Raw genomic sequence first — 17,232 nt, forward strand, 5'->3', positions numbered from 1 at the left:
TCTAACGCCGGTATCGGGTAGAATTCTACCATGTCCCGAACTTGGACACTATTTAAAGTGATCCATGTCTTCATTTTGAAGCTTTTGCTCCATTCTACAAATATCACTCCAACCTCTCTCCTCAAACTATATTTAAAGGTCCAAATCTAGAGTTTAAGGTCTTAAATCTTCAAGGTACCTTCCTATACTCATTTTGCATCGTATTGGACATTCAAATTCGGGATTTATTCATGAATTAGAGACTTGTATATGAGTTTACGGCCCAGGATGGTGCTTAGGCAGTAAACCCATATTTAAAGGGTTTTTAAGCCCTTAAACCCTTCCATGACTCAAACTAGACCTAGATATGACTTTTAGAAATTTGGTAATGGAATCAGAACACTTTAAACATGAATTTTGGGGGATTTGTATGATTTTACGGCCAAGGCATGTGCTTGGGCCGTAAACTCCTCAATCATGCGTGTAAACTCATTTTCAAGGTGTTAGAAAGCCATCCAACACCACCAAAAGCCTTGGAATAAATCATAGAACCAACCAAAAGTAGTTTAGGGACCTTAAACATAACAAAACCCTTCATTTGAGAGTTCAAGACCATAGCATGTGCTCCAAGGCCGTAAACTCCTAATTGTAGGTCATTTGGTGCCCTAAATTCATTTCACGACTTGTAAGGATTTTAGGAATCACATGTGACTAACTTTGGGACCTTAAAAACACTTTTTTCAAGGGAGTAAGAGAGTTTACGGCCATAAGCTCCATGCCAAGGCCGTAAACTCCCTTAAGTGTGTTATTTGATGTTTTAAATTAACTCCAAGCCTTAGGAAAAATTATTCCAAGCATTTCCAAGTGCTATTGGCCATTTATGACCCATTAAGCATCATAAAACACCCGGACATGAGTTCACGGCCGTGAACTCATGTGGTTATGTGTTTAGAGGCTGAAAACTCATTAGGAAGTTTACTCTTGGGGAGCAAACTCAAATCCCAAGTCCCTCGCTTCAATTTCCGTCCATAGATGTCACCCGGGTCACTCCAAAGACCCGTTTTGAGGTGTTTTCATTCGTTGGAGTGTGACTTCATATCTAATTAGAGTTTGTGAATCTAATTAGATATATTTGCATGCCATTTCATGTTACGTAGGGACCTCACATGTTATCAAGCCTCGATTCGACGTTTAGCATCCGAAATCGACACATTTCCGCGTCCGGTGAGTTCATACCCCTACCCTTTTTCAATGGTGTTTCAATGTTTTCAGGGGGGAATACAAGCAAAAGTACAAGAATATCTTGTACTTAAACACATGATTTTAGTTAAATGGTTTCATAATTGTTCATTTTTAAGAATTGAAAACCTTTTAACAAACTGTTTTAACTTGCAGAGTTATTTGTTTTAACCCGATTTTCAATTCTTATTATACATTGATGTATTTTATATCTTATATTCGATTGTTCACATTTAAACTGATAGAATACATAAACCATTGTAATGTCTGTAATAAAACACTAAGGTTCGAGTGTAAAAGACAGACACCATCAGAAAACATAAAACATCTGTATGTCCTTAACAATACACCTAGACTCGAGTGTGATAGATAAATACCATCATAATACACAAATCAATTGTAATGTCCTTAAAGGACAATCACCATAAGATGACACATATATATCATTTGTAACGTCCCTAATAATACACCTAGGATCCAGTGTAAAGGACAATCATCATTAGAGAACACCTAGGCTCGATTGTAATGTCCTTAATAAAACACCTAGGCTCGAGTGTAAAGGACAGGTACGTTAGAACATAACTAGTTGTAAATACTACTTTCCTAGTCGAAAAGTAAAGATTAATCTTAAAGATTGTAGACACGTCCTCGTAACACTTCCTTGGCACGAGATAGTGGAGGACTAACCCCGTAACCAGAATCTCCGAACGTAGGAGAGCGTGGCTTGAGTGTATAGATCTATACGAGACTGACAATCCCACACCTGGCTGCTAGCTACAGCCGAACCGAAAAGTTCAAGGGTGACGAAAGTCATAAAAAGGATACTGGCCCTGGTCCGAGTTGTATCTAGTCTGAGTATGGTTAAGGACTCGTAATCAGGATTATTAACACTTTACGAGTATTTATTAGTTTTATGTACGTAATAAAACTAATGTACGTTCAAGGATGACAGGCACACCTACACACACATTCAGGAAAACATGGGGCTTTCCTGGGGAGAGCATTGAACAGAACCAGAATTGGTAATGATACACATACATACACATTCTGGAAAACATGGGGTTTTCCTGGGGAGAACACTGAACATAACCAGAACGGGTAAAGATACACACATACAATCAGGAGAACATGGGGTTTTCCTAGGGAGGACACCGAACATAATCAGAATTGGTAATAGTTCACACACACACAGTCAGGAGGACATGGGATTCTTCCTGAGTAATTGTAGTACGAAACTAGAAAAGTGTAACAAGTTAAATAACTGATCTACAATTCACAAGAACAATCATGTTTTCATTGTACATCGTTTAATTTACTTTTCGGATTTGGAAACTAACTTTACATAAGAAAATATGGGATATTCTTGGATAACCACTTTTTCAGGAAAACAAAGGAACTCGTACATTTTCAGAAAAAACTTACTGCTTATGAACTCACCAGCTTTATGCTGATTTTCAAACCGCTTGTATTCTCAGGTCCGTGTTAGACAGGTACCAGAAGATCCTTTTTTGCGAAGACGGAGTTCTCAGAAGACTCGTTTTGTGTTGTTCATATATACTATGTATCACATGTATAACTTTTGCTTTTGAAACAAATGTAAAACTTTTCTATATGTAATGTAATGGTTGTTTACTTTATTTACTATGTACATTGGATTTGATACTCAACGTGGAGTCAACCCCGAAAATGTTTCCGCCTTCGGTTTTCGGGGTGTGACAGATTGGTATCAGAGCCCTTGTTTATAGTGAATGAAGTATACCAAACCTTACATGGTATAAAACTATAAACATTAAGGGGCCTAAGTGCTCTGAACTAAAAGTATCCTTCAAAATATAAGTATTTTTGAAAGTATATAAGTATACCGAATCGTCGAGATCCGTAACTACAAGTAGAACAGAACATATGTAAATGGGTGTTGTACGCTGCGGTTAAAACTGGGCAGTTATGTAGTTGTGTCTAGGATCAATATAGCCTGGCCAACTATATTCATTCGAGACACGACCAACATGTGCTTGGGAGTGACTGTGGTATGCGGCATGCCTAAAACTTACTCTAATACCACAAACATCGAGCCAGTGTCGTAGCGAATCATGAAATACTATGGGAGTATTTCTCGAGCCAATCCTTGGTAGAAATCCTCGTTCATACATTGTTCTTTGATCATTCTCTTAGCGATAATTTTCATGTCTTGATAACTCTATCCTGCATTATCGCTTATTCAGCATATATCTGTCATATCTCTTGATTCAATTCAGAGGACTTATCATCCTCTCTTCCTTGATCTTATTAGATCAAGATGCCTATGAGAAAGAGACCCAACTCCAAGACCAACAACCCTCCGCCACCACCACTTCCCCAAATTGATCCAGTAGTATTCCAAGCAGCTGTTATAGCCGCGGTAGCAGCTGCCATGTCTCAACGGAACACCGACGATTCCGGTGGTTCGGGAGGTGGTACCCAAACCCAAAACCAAGAAAACAGTCAGGGACGCCGGAAAGAGGTTTCCTATAAGGAATTCATGAACGCCAAACCCATGTCCATTGATGGCACTGGAGGTGTCATTTCCCTCACCCGATTGTTCGAGAAGATCGAATCCATCTTTGAAATTTGCGCCTGTTCAGATTCAGACAAGGTGAAGTTTGTTGCCTGCACCTTTATCGACAAAGCCTTGACTTGGTGGAATGGCCGAGTCAAATCCCTGACCTTACCTGTAGCCAACGCCATGGGTTGGGAAGCCATGAAGGAACTTCTGCTGGCTGAGTACTGCCATCGGGGCGAAATGCAGAAATTAGAACACGAACTCTGGAACCTGAAGATGAAAGGTTCCGATATCACCGCTTAAACTTCCAGGTTCGACGACTTGGCATTACTCTGCCCGGGAATGGTTACCCCAGAGAGTAAGAAGATAGAAAGATTCATCTGGGGTCTGACCCAGCCAACTAAAGGAAACGTCATAGCTGCAAGGCCGGATACATACGACAGCACCAAACGCCTAGCTCAAATCATAATCGATCATAGAGAAGACCTTGAGGAGGCAGTTACCACTCTTGAGCCGACAGTGAGGAGTGGGGAGAAAAGAAAACATGGGGAGAAAGAGAAAAGTCAGACATCGCACGAGTCTTCAAAGAGACAGCAAACGGTGGCAGTTCACGCTGCCACTTCCCCTGCGACTGTTTCCGTTGTTGTATCCTCAACTCGGAAACCTACCAGTAGGTATACTGGAACCCTTCCTAGTTGTGACAAGTGTAACTATCATCAGCTTCCTTCTGGTCCATGTATCGAGGTAATTTTCAACAAATGTGGCATAAAGGGTCACATGGCGAAAAACTGTAAGACACCAACTCAATCAACGAGTCAAACTTCCGGAGCAGGCACTGGTCGGGCCTGCTATGGTTGTGGAGAAGTGGGGCATGTCAAACGAAACTGTCCTAAGGCTGTAACACCTGGCAACACCGGAAGAGTTCTAGCGATAGGACAAGAGGAGACAGACACCGATCCCACCATTGCCACAGGTATATTTCCCCTCATTAAATTTATATGCTTGTGATTCTTTTCGATTCTAGCACCGAAAGAAATTCTTTAACCATCCATTTGAACATTTTCTAACCCCGTCGTTTGCGAGTAACCGAAAATGTATATCTTCAAGATGGTTATTACATGAGAACGAGAATGCTTGTGTCGTATCCGTAGATTGTATTCTCAATCCGAGCAATTATTCTTTTTCCATTCGACCTATTGGCAAACTTTTTATGAAATAATTTGATGTCACCCTTAGCATGTAATGACCGAGCCTCATTCATGTTGTAATTCCTAGATTCGAGAAAGCCATTCGTTCTAACTTTCCTCCGACTCGACTTTCATGATCCTCGTACATCAAAGCTTAAAAAAGTCTTCCCATGTATCTCTCGTCCGAGTGATCATCAAGAAATGAGAAGTCTACAATCCTTTCCCGATGCTGTTTTCTGAAGAATTCTTGAGAATTCTTTCCGAACGTATAGTCCAGTCTCGCATCGACCTAATCCCGAGAATTTCCTCGTAGCCAAACCTCAGTAAGCACGATGTGTGGAAGTCAGCAATCAGAGCATGATACGATCACTACGAGGTAGTAGTGGTACCCTTCAGTCGAACCATTTTCTTGGTCATGTAGATAAGCAAAGCAGTCATACACGTAAACCTTTCCAAAAGCTAAGGCAATAAAGAATTAGTCGGCACTGGGAACACCCATGGAAACCTGTCGATTCTTGGGTTCCGCCGATTATAATCGTAGACTGATGTAGAAGTTTCCCTTAGAACCATCGGACCCTTAATTACTCTGCCATGTGAAAATGTACCCACTTGTTGGAGGTTTTACCCTGGAAAGACATAGTACGCTTTGGGAAGTGCGGAAAACTTAACTTGTGAAACCTTAGACTCTTCGAGATCCTCGTTAGGAATCGATTCCATAGCCCTCTCCGAGCTATCTTCAAGAACTCAGCAGCGAGCATCCGGTATTCCACATCGTTGTTTGTGAAAAGTGCTAACCTGACGAAACCCTAGTAATCCCTTTGATGAGGTCAAAACCAATGAAAATCCGAACCTTCGTGTATGAATCAATTGAGATCGTGGATTGAGAGGTTAACCATGCGTAACAAAGCCACATCCTGACAGTGAGGGTTCGCTAGAATGTCAAACGGAGACCCGAAGCAGTAGATTCATCCTCATATCTCTTTTCACTTCGTGATCTGTGTTCGAATCTTTGAATTTTGGGACGAAATTCCCTCTAACGGGGGGATAATGTAACAACCCAAAATTCATATCCCTAAATGTAACCCTTCTCGCGACTCGTTCTGATCATCCAATTGGCGTTTCCGATTTCGTTTCCGATTTCGACATTTTATTAAGTCATTAATGTGGATTTTATTTTATGTCTTAATGAGAGTCTTAATACCCTTAGAACTCATTCTAACGTCTCATATTAATCATCGGAACATTTCTAGAATCAACCATATCGGGTTACGGCAAATTGGCCGGGTGCGACCAAAAGCTCCGTCTAACGCCGGTATCGGGTAGAATTCTACCATGTCCCGAACTTGGACACTATTTAAAGTGATCCAAGTCTTCATTTTGAAGCTTTTTCTCCATTCTACAACTATCACTCCAACCTCTCTCCTCAAACTAGATTTAAAGGTCCAAATCTAGAGTTTAAGGTCTCAAATCTTCAAGATACCTTCCTATACTCATTTTGCATCATACTGGACTTTCAAATTCGGGATTTATTCATGAATTAGAGACTTGTATATGAGTTTACGGCCCAGGATGGTGCTTAGGCAGTAAACCCATATTTAAAGGGTTTTTAAGCCCTTAAACCCTTCCATGACTCAAGCTAGAACTAGAGATGACTTTTAGAAATTTGGTAATGGACTCAGAACACTTTAAACATGAATTTTGGGGGATTTGTATGATTTTACGGCCAAGGCATGTGCTTGGGCCGTAAACTCCTCAATCATGCGTGTAAACTCATTTTCAAGGTGTTAGAAAGCCATCCAACACCACCAAAAGCCTTGGAATAAATCATAGAACCAACCAAAAGTAGTTTAGGGACCTTAAACATAACAACACCCTTCATTTGAGAGTTCAAGACCATAGCATGTGCTCCAAGGTCGTAAACTCCTAATTGTAGGTCATTTGGTGCCCTAAATTCATTTCACGACTTGTAAGGATTTTAGGAATCACATGTGACTAACTTTGGGACCTTAAAAACACTTTTTTCAAGGGAGTAAGAGAGTTTACGGCCATAAGCTCCATGCCAAGGCCGTAAACTCCCTTAAGTGTGTTATTTGATGTTTTAAATTAACTCCAAGCCTTAGGAAAAATTATTCCAAGCATTTCCAAGTGCTATTGGCCATTTATGACCCATTAAGCATCATAAAACACCCGGACATGAGTTCACGGCCGTGAACTCATGTGGTTATGTGTTTAGAGGCTGAAAACTCATTAGGAAGTTTACTCTTGGGGAGTAAACTCAAATCCCAAGTCCCTCGCTTCAATTTCCGTCCATAGATGTCACCCGGGTCACTCCAAAGACCCGTTTTGAGGTGTTTTCATTCGTTGGAGTGTGACTTCATATCTAATTAGAGTTTGTGAATCTAATTAGATATATTTGCATGCCATTTCATGTTACATAGGGACCTCACATGTTATCAAGCCTCGATTCGACGTTTAGCATCCGAAATCGACACATTTCCGCGTCTGGTGAGTTCATACCCATACCCTTTTTCAATGGTTTTTCAATGTTTTCAGGGGGGAATACAAGCAAAAGTACAAGAATATCTTGTACTTAAACACATGATTTTAGTTAAATGGTTTCATAATTGTTCATTTTTAAGAATTGAAAACCTTTTAACAAACTGTTTTAACTTGTAGAGTTATTTGTTTTAACCCGATTTTCAATTCTTATTATACATTGATGTATTTTATATCTTATATTCGATTGTTCACATTTAAACTGATAGAATACATAAACCATTGTAATGTCTGTAATAAAACACTAAGGTTCGAGTGTAAAAGACAGACACCATCAGAAAACATAAAACATCTGTATGTCCTTAACAATACACCTAGACTCGAGTGTGATAGATAAATACCATCATAATACACAAATCAACTGTAATATCCTTAAAGGACAATCACCATAAGATAACACATATATATCATTTGTAACGTCCCTAATAATACACCTAGGATCAAGTGTAAAGGACAGTCATCATTAGAGAACACCTAGGCTCGAGTGTAATGTCCTTAATAAAACACCTAGGCTCGAGTGTAAAGGACAGGTACGTTAGAACATAACTAGTCGTAAATACTACTTTCCTAGTCGAAAAGTAAAGTGTAATCTTAAAGATTGGAGACACGTCCTCGTAACAATTCCTTGGCACGAGATAGTGGAGGACTAACACTGTAACCAGAATCTCCGAACGTAGGAGAGCGTAGGTTGAGTGTATAGATCTATACGGGACTGACAATCCCACACCTGGCTGCTAGCTACAGTCGAACAGAAATGTTCAAGGGTGACGAAAGTCATAAAAAGAATACTGGCCCTGGTCTGAGTCGTATCTAGTTTGAGTATGGTTAAGGACTCGCAATCAGGATTATTAACAGTTTATGAGTATTTATTAGTTTTATGTACGTAATAAAACTAATGTACGTTCAAGGATGACAGGCACACCTACACACACATTCAGGAAAACATGGGGCTTTCATGAGGAGAATATTGAACATAACCAGAATCGGTAAAGATACACACATACAGTCAGGAGAACATGGGGTTTTCCTGGGGAGGACACTGAACATAATCAGAATTGGTAGTAGTTCACACACACACAGTCAGGAGAACATGGGATTCTTCCTAAGTAATCGTAGTACGAAACTAGAAAAGTGTAACAAGTTAAATAACTGAACTACAATTCACAAGAACAATCATTTTTTCATTGTACATCATTTACTTTACATTTTGGATTTGGAAACTAACTTTACATAAGAAAATATGGGATTTTCTTGGATAACCACTTTTTCAGGAAAACAAAGGAACTCATACATTTTCAGAAAAACTAACCACTTATGAACTCACCAGCTTTATGCTAATTTTCAAACCGCTTGTATTCTCAGGTCTGTGTTAGACGGGTACCCGAAGATCCTTTTGTGCGAAGACGGAGTTCTCAGAATACTCGTTTTGTGTTGTTCATATATACTGTGTATCACATGTATAACTTTTGCTTTTTAAACAAATGTAAAACTTTTCTATATGTAATGTAATGGTTGTTTACTTTACTTACTATGTACATTGGATTTGATACTCAACGTGGAGTCAACCCCGGAAATGTTTCCGCCTTCGGTTTTTGGGGTGTGGCAGCTATCAATGTGAATCGATTGTTTCTTCAGACGACGTTTCTGATTCTTAAAGGGTTGGACTGAAGAAAGTCGAGGAATATATTCAATCCAAAGACCATAAAAACATGTTAAAATAAATGTTAAATGAAAGTGATAAAGAAGAAATCAAATTAAGTGCTATGTAGAAATATGACTTATTATGTACGAAATTTAATTCAGAAAATACTTTTGATTCCGAAAACATTTCCGAATTCGATGAAAGTGCAATGAGAGAAATATCTTTAGAGGATGAAACTGATTCTGCTTTTGTGCAAATTTTGATGAACCTAAGAAAAATCTAATTTTAGAGAACTCAATTGAATTCGTTCGAATTAATGAAAACAAAGGTTCTAAAGTTTTAAAAGAAGAAGCAACTATTTTTCCGAAAGTGAAAACTGTTCCAAATCAAGTTTTTGTAAAGAAAAGACTAAATAAAAAATGACACATCTGAACTAATGTCCATGGTTGTTGATGATAATGCAAACGAGTGTGATGAATTCTTCTAGTCAAAGTCGATAGATAATGCATATGAAACAATAGGTCTTTTAGAAATGACCTCTTGGAACACAAAAGGGAAATACGTTTCAGAACCATTAAATTGTGTAGACGTTTGTTATGATAAGGCCGAAGCAAGTGACACCAAAAAATGTCTCAAGTGAAACCTTTTCGGAACAGAATGAAACGCCAGTCAGAAAAGAAAAATCAAAACCTAACATTCATAAATCTGCTAAAGAATTAATTGCAAAGAAAAGGCACTTGAATGCTATCGAAAGAATTTAAAATAAAGAAAGCATTTTGGGAAAAAAATGAATTCCAATCAAAGTTATGGTAACTCGGCACTGTAACAACCCGAAATTTCATATCACTTCTTGTATCACAACTTGTAATCCGATCCGATCAACTAAACGTCATTTTCAATTTCGTTTCCAATTTCGCCAATTTATTAAAGTCATTAATTTATATTGACCTAAAATGACTTAACGGGTGTCTTAATACATTAGAAATCATTTTAAACACCCAACTTTAATGATCGGAATATTTCTAGAAATTACTATGTCGGGTTACGATAACTCAATCGGGTACGACCAAAAACCTCAATTAACGTTGGTATCGGGTAGAATTCTATCGTGTCCAATTCCCGAACATTATATAAACATGTTTAAGACTTCATTTGAAGCCTTTGGCCAAATTCTCATTAAACTCTTACAACCTCTCTCCTCCAAGCTAGAATTAAGGTCCAAATCACAAGTTTAAGGCTTCAAATCTTTAAGGTAACCTCTCTATCATGTTATTCATCATCTTTAGCCTTCAAATTGATGAATTAATTGAGTTTTAGGGTCAAGAACAAGAGTTTACGGCCAAGGAGCAAGCTTGGGCCGTAAACTCCATTTTATGGGGTTTTAAGCTCTTAAACTCCTTCCTAAACTCAATTGGACTTTAGTTATGTCTAAGGGACTTTAAGATATGGACATTAAACAATTAAAACATGAATATTGTGAAGTTTGAAGGAGTTTACAGCCAAGGAGCATTCTTGGGTCGTAAACTCAATTATCTAGGGTTTTCATGCCTTTAAACCCTTCCAAATCATTTCTATAGCTTAGGTATGAATTATAGGACCTTGGATATAGCATTTGGACACTTGAATCATATCATTTGAAGGACTTATATGAGTTTACGGCCAAGGAGAGTGCTTGGGCCGTAAACTCCCTAAATCAAGGCATAAAATCGATTTTAAAGTGTTAGAAAGCCATCCAACACCACCAAAAGCCTTGGAATAAATCAAGGGACCAACCAAAAATAGTTTAAGGGACTTAAACACAACATTTGTGGGTTTTCTAAGAGTTTACGGCCAAGGCAAACTAAACACCCCTAAAGCCTTTAGATGAATTTTAGAAGCCCTTCTATGCAACTTATAGACCTTGAAACACATTATATCACTCTATATTAGAGTTTAGGGCCATGAAGAGGGTCTCATGGGCCGTAAACTCCATAACACCCCTCATATGTCCCATAAAACTCATTCTAAGTCTTGGTATAAATCCTATTAATCACATGTGATTGTTTCAAGCATCAAAAACTATCTTTTTCATGGGTAAAGGAGAGTTTACGGCCTTAGAACATACCTCTAGGCCGTAAACTCCAATAAATGTGTTAAATGATGTTCTAAATTCATAACAAAGCTTGGAAAAATAACTAGAATCACATGTGATTGTCCCTTCTAGCTTAAATTAACCATTCTTGGCCATGGGTGAGTTTACGGCCGTAAACTCTAAGAGTATGGCCGTAAACTCATGTTTAAATGTTGTAAATTCATTCCAAGTGTTCCAAGTCATTTTAGATAAATCATTCTAGCATTTCCATGTCCATGTAAGCCATTTAAGTCACTTAGATCATCAAAACCACACCAACATGAGTTTACGGCCGTAAACTCATGTGTAGGTGTGTTTTGTGGGTGTAAACTCATTTAAATGTTTACTTATGGAGAGTAAACTCAAGTCCCATGTCCCTAGTGCCTTTACACGTCCTTAAACGCCACCCGGGTCACTCCAAACGCTCATTTTGAGGTGTTTGACCTCATTGGAGTATAATGTTCCATATGATTAGTGAATGTATCCCTAATTGTATATATATGGACATTATTTCATTTTACATAGGGTCATCACGAGTAATCAAATCTCGAACCAACGTCTAGCATTCAAAACCGACACGTTTCCGAGTCCGGTGAGTTCATACCCCTACCTTTTTCATTGTTTTTCACTGTTTTCAGGGGGGAACACAAGCAAAGTACAAGGGTTTTCCTGTACTCAAAATTATTTTCTTGCGTGTGTTTCACATTTCTTATGCTTTTAATACTGATACACGTAACTGATAACCTTTAGAATATACAACTCACTTAAACATTTATTTGTGAAATGGGATCTATAAATTGTTATGTTATATATATTTCACGAATGTTTTCCACATTTTATCAGTTAAAAGCATAACTTTACAACACATGAACAATATATTTCGTACACTGTCTTGTCCTCGGTAACATTCCACAGAGATACGCGAATGGAGGATTATACTATTATTACTAGTAAATTTGTTATTCCGTATGATTGGAGACACGTCCTCGGCGAACACTCCACAGAGATACGCGAGTGGAGGACTACACCCGTAACCAGAATCTCTGGGATTTAGAGAGCGTGACTTGAGTGTATAGATCTATACGAGGCTGACTACCCCACACCTGGCTGCTAGCTACAGCCGAACCGAAATGGTTCAAGGGTGACGAAAGTCATAAGAATTGTGGACTACTTATTGCCACAAGGTTGTGGACTACTTATTGCCACAGGTTCAGTCCTTAGTATGGTTATGGAACTCGCAATTAGGATAACAGAGATTTACTTACAGTAATAATGAACCATATACTACATTTTACAGATAACCAGGATTCAGTTTACATCTTTTTCATCTTTTACATCTTTTATAAACAATAACCAACATTCAGGAAGGTATGGGACCTTCCTGGGGAAAACTTTGTACATAACCAGGTTTGATAGAATACATCTTTTACATTGAAAACCAACATACAGGAAAGCATGGGGCATTCCTGGGTAACATTCACATAACCAGAAAAGTGTAACCAATTGTATATCATTACATCTTTTACAATAACTAACTATTCAGGAAAGTATGGGACTTTCCTGGGAATACACTGATGGATTTTCAGAAACGGAAAGGGAACATAAACATTTTCACAAAACAAAACCACTTATGAACTCACCAGCTTTATGCTGATTTTCAAACCGCTTGTGTTCTCAGGTCAGCGTTAGATCAGGTACCCGAAGATTTCTTTTGATCAGAAGATGGAGTACATGAAGATCCGTTTCATTTGGTCTATATATATTATGTATCACAACTGTACAAACTTTACTTTTGAAACAACTGTAAAACTTTATTATGTAATGTAATGGTTGTTCTACTTTACTTACTATGTGCATTGGATTTGATACTCAACGTGGAGTCAACCCCGGAAATGTTTCCGCCTTCGGTTTTCGGGGTGTGACAGGCACAATCTTCTAATCAACATAAATATTCATCTCAAATTCCGAACCCAAAATAAAAGTGTTCTCCAAAACAACAGTTTTCAAAACCACATTTTTCAAAAACCTCTCACCAAAACAAATGATTATAAGGTTGAAAACAGAATTGCTTCAGAACCAGAGATTACTCTCAAAACATACAAAGCAAATTTAAAAAAGGAAGAAAAAGGCTTTTCAAAAAGAATGGCACCAAAAATCAAGCAATATATTCAACAAAAGCCTAATTTTATTGAAATTAATCTTTATGACAAAAAGATTGAAGTTATCAAAATGGAAAAAAAGGATGAATCGTACTTTGAAAAGAGTATCCTTTTGGGTTGACAAAACAATGATTTTTCTTGTGCAAAAGAAGTTCTCACAAGGACCCAAGATGGTTTTGGATCCTAAAACTCTCTAAATTTTGCAGGTTATGTGTGACGAAAAGTATGATTCTGAATGGTACAATGATAGTGGATATTCTCGTCACATTACTGGAAGGAAAGAAGAGTTAAGAGAGTTTCGAACCTTAAAGGATGGCGGAAGAGTGAAGTTTGGAAACAACACCACTATAGATATGAAAGGATATGGAATGATAACGAATGAAGAATTCTCAATTCGGAAGGAAGCATATGTTGAAGGCTTGCAACACAATCTAGTTAGTGTTTCACAAATGGTTGTTGGTACAGGTCTAAAGGTATATCTTGATGAAGACGGTTCAGAAATCGTAGAGAATAAATCTAAATCTATTCTTCTAGAGTCAAAAAGTAATGGAAAGATGTATTCTCTGAATTCGAATCCAATAAAAGAGAAACCATCTAATTTCTTTCTTATGAAAGCATTTTTAAATGATAGTTGGCTATGGCATTGAAGGCTTTCCCATCTGAACTTCAAGGATATTAAAATGCTCGCCATTAGTAATCTTGTTCAAGACCTACCACTTTTGGAATTCAAAAAAGAAGACCAATGTGCTGCCTGTGAGCTGGAAAACAACATAGGAAGAGTTACTCAGTTATCATAAATAACAAAATCATTGAGCCACTAGAGCTATTATATATTTATCTTTATGGTCCATCAACAATCGAGAGTATTGGTGGTATGAAATATATTTTGGTTATTGTTGATGATTTTTGTAGATTTACCTGGGCATTTTTTCTTAGACAAAAATCCGATGCAACTCAGAAGTTGATAGATTTCATCAAGCAGATTAAGCTTCAATTACGAGTGCCTGTTCAGAAAATTCGTAGTGACAATGTTTCGGAATTCAAAAATCATTCATTTGAAGAATTCTTAAATGACAAAGGGATTGCTCACAACTTCTCTTCGCCTTACACTCCACAACAGAACAGTGTATTTGAAAGAAGAAAATGATCTCTCTGTGAAGCTACAAGGACTATGCTTTCATTTGTGAATATTCCTTTATACTTCTGGCCCGATGCTGTTGCAACCGCTTGTTTTCCTCATAACCGTTCATACATCAACAAAAGATTTTTGATTACTCCGTATGAAATTCTTAGCAATCTCAAACCTAAAGATCATTTTTTTCATGTGGTTGGTTCTTGGTGCTTTCTATTCAATTCCAAAGGAAATCAGAACGAATTTGATGAAAAAGCCGATGAAGGAATCTTTTTGGGAAATTCACTAACTTCAAAGGCATATTGAGTTCTGAACAAAAGATCATAGAAAATTGAATAATGTTACTACTTCACCTGTGATGACAACTACATGAAGAAATATAAAAAAGAAGATTGTCAATATGAAGAAATCTTTCCGTCAACAAATTTTTATGAAGATTCCTCTTATGAATTTAAATGACCAATTTTTAAATTTGGTTAATGAACCTGAAAAAGCATCTTTCCTCAGAATCGAAAGCCAAGGATAATCAAGAGGAGGAATTGATAAAGATTACTAATAAGTTTGTTGAAGACAACAATAATCCCCCTAAGCAACCAATTCTAAATGAACCTCATCCATAACCTTCTGATGCTTTTGTCTAGGGGGGAGAATTCCACTCCAAACCTTAATACAGATTTTCCACTCTAGGGGGATAATTCAATTGCAAACGACGGGTAACATACAAACTTTCAGGCGGTGAATGAAAATAATGACATTGATGTACAATTGGAATTTGAAAAAGTTTATGCTGAAATTGATCCTGCCTATGATCTGAAATATCTTCCAATGTCTAAATGGACCAGAGATCATCCACAATCTCAATTGATCGGAGACTCATCTTCCGTAGTTCTTAAACATGCTCAACAAAAAACAAAACAAAATACATTATCTTCTAAATTGGAATTTTGCATGTATAATTCTTTCATTTCTAAAATTGAGCACAAATCTGTTAAAATTGCTCTAGATCTTGCATATTGGGTTCAAGCTATGAAGGTAGAATTAAATGCATTTGAGCGAAATAAATTATGGAGATTGGTTCCTACTCCAAAGGATGCATTTGTAGTCGGAATGAAATGGGTGTTCTTGAATAAGATGGATAAAGAAGGAAACCTAATTCTCAAAAAGACAAGGTTATTAGTTACAGGTTACTGTCAAGAAGAAGGAATTGACTACAAAGAGTCTTTTGCACCAATGGCTACATTGGAACCAATTGATATCTTTCTCGCTTATGGAGCTCACAAAAACTTTGATGTATATAAAATGTATGTGAAGTATGCATATATGAATGGAGAAGAAGAAGAAACAATCTATGTTGAACAACCACCATGTTTTGGGAACAACTAATTTCTGAATCATTGTTATGTTCTGGATTAAGTGTTATATGGTCTTAAACAAGCTTCGAGAGCATGGTATGAAACTCCTCGCTTCCTTAGGCAATCTAAATTTATGCAATGTACTATTGATCCTACCTTCTTCCGAAAGAAGGAAGATAACCATCTAATGATAGTTTAGATTTACGTTGGTGACATTATTTTTGGATCAACTAATCCCAACTTAAGAGTTAAATTCCGAAAACTAATGGAAACTAAATTGGAAATGAGTTCTATGGGTAAAATTAACTTTTTCTTTGCTCAAATATAAGAAAGTGTTCAACAAGTATATTGATCAATCATGAAGCCTTCACCATGACTTTATTGGAGAAATTAGAATGGTAGGTGATTCTATATTCAAAGTTGCGCTCTTTCTCTTGATAAACCACCAGCTGATATCATTTTATATCAACAAATGATTGGGTCTCTATTGTATTTAACTTCCAGGCGTCTTGACTTTATGTTTGTTGTGTGTTACTATGCTCGATTTCAAGCCAATCCTCAAGAACCTAAAACGTTGGCAGTTAAGAATATCTATTAGTATCAAAAGCGGGCTACATCTCTTTGTCTATGGTATCCATCGAATTTTGGATTCTTTATTGAGGCATACTTCGATGCTGACCTAGGTGGAAATGGCCTTGATCGGAACAGAACTTTTGAGGGATGTGAGTTTCTGGATGGCAAGTTTCTTAGTTGGCAATCTAAGAAGCAGACATATGTATCCTTATTGACTGATGAAGCTAAATACATTGTAGCAACATCTTGTACATCCCAACTATTATGGATTCATAACCAGCTTATAGATTATGCAATCAACATGAAGAGAATACCTTTGTATTGTGATTCCAAAATTGCTATAGGTATTTGCCACAATCTAGTGCAACACTCCAAGACAAAAGATACAGTAATGAGATATCACTTCATAAAGTATCATGTCGAGGATGGGAACGCCGAAGTTCATTTTGTTAGATCCTCAAATCAGTTGGCTGATAGCTTCACAAAGGCCCTACCTGAAGCATCCTTAAATCGGATTTTACAAGGGTTACGGATGATAGAAGATTACTCAGTTCCGAAACCAACTTCATAATTATCGGAGTTAATATTCACGCTCCAAATGGTTCCGAGCTTCGGAATGTTTCGAATTTCACTGTTCATATTCCGAATGGTTCCGAGCTTTAGAATGTTTCAGAATTTACTGTTCTCATTCTGATTGGTTCTGATCCTCAAAATGCTTCGGATGCTACTGTTCATCCTCATTTCAGAACGTTGTATATCATTTG

The 17,232-nt window shown here is 37.4% G+C and overlaps 1 protein-coding gene across 1 annotated transcript; it reads left to right on the forward strand.

The window, feature by feature from the left end:
• Positions 1-13,620: 13,620 nt before the first annotated feature.
• Positions 13,621-15,926, forward strand: LOC145099006 (uncharacterized). The gene is made up of 5 exons (XM_079036593.1): positions 13,621-13,967; positions 14,061-14,198; positions 14,324-14,537; positions 15,276-15,425; positions 15,522-15,926. The coding sequence occupies exons 1-5, from the start codon at positions 13,621-13,623 to the stop codon at positions 15,924-15,926; spliced, it is 1,254 nt and encodes a 417-aa protein (XP_078892719.1).
• Positions 15,927-17,232: the final 1,306 nt, after the last annotated feature.

Source organism: Lactuca serriola, chromosome 4, assembly GCF_051521515.1.
Source record: "Lactuca serriola cultivar US96UC23 chromosome 4, Lser_US96UC23_V15, whole genome shotgun sequence".
NCBI lineage: Eukaryota > Viridiplantae > Streptophyta > Magnoliopsida > Asterales > Asteraceae > Lactuca > Lactuca serriola.

Coding starts and splice junctions, on each gene's coding strand:
- LOC145099006 (XM_079036593.1), top strand. CDS start 13,621: ATGTGTGACGAAAAGTATGATTCTGAATGGTACAATGATAGTGGATAT. Junction 14,538..15,275: donor ACACTCCACAACAGAACAGT/GTATTTGAAAGA, acceptor ACAAACTTTCAG/GCGGTGAATGAAAATAATGA. Junction 15,426..15,521: donor TGATCGGAGACTCATCTTCC/GTAGTTCTTAAA, acceptor TCTAAAATTGAG/CACAAATCTGTTAAAATTGC.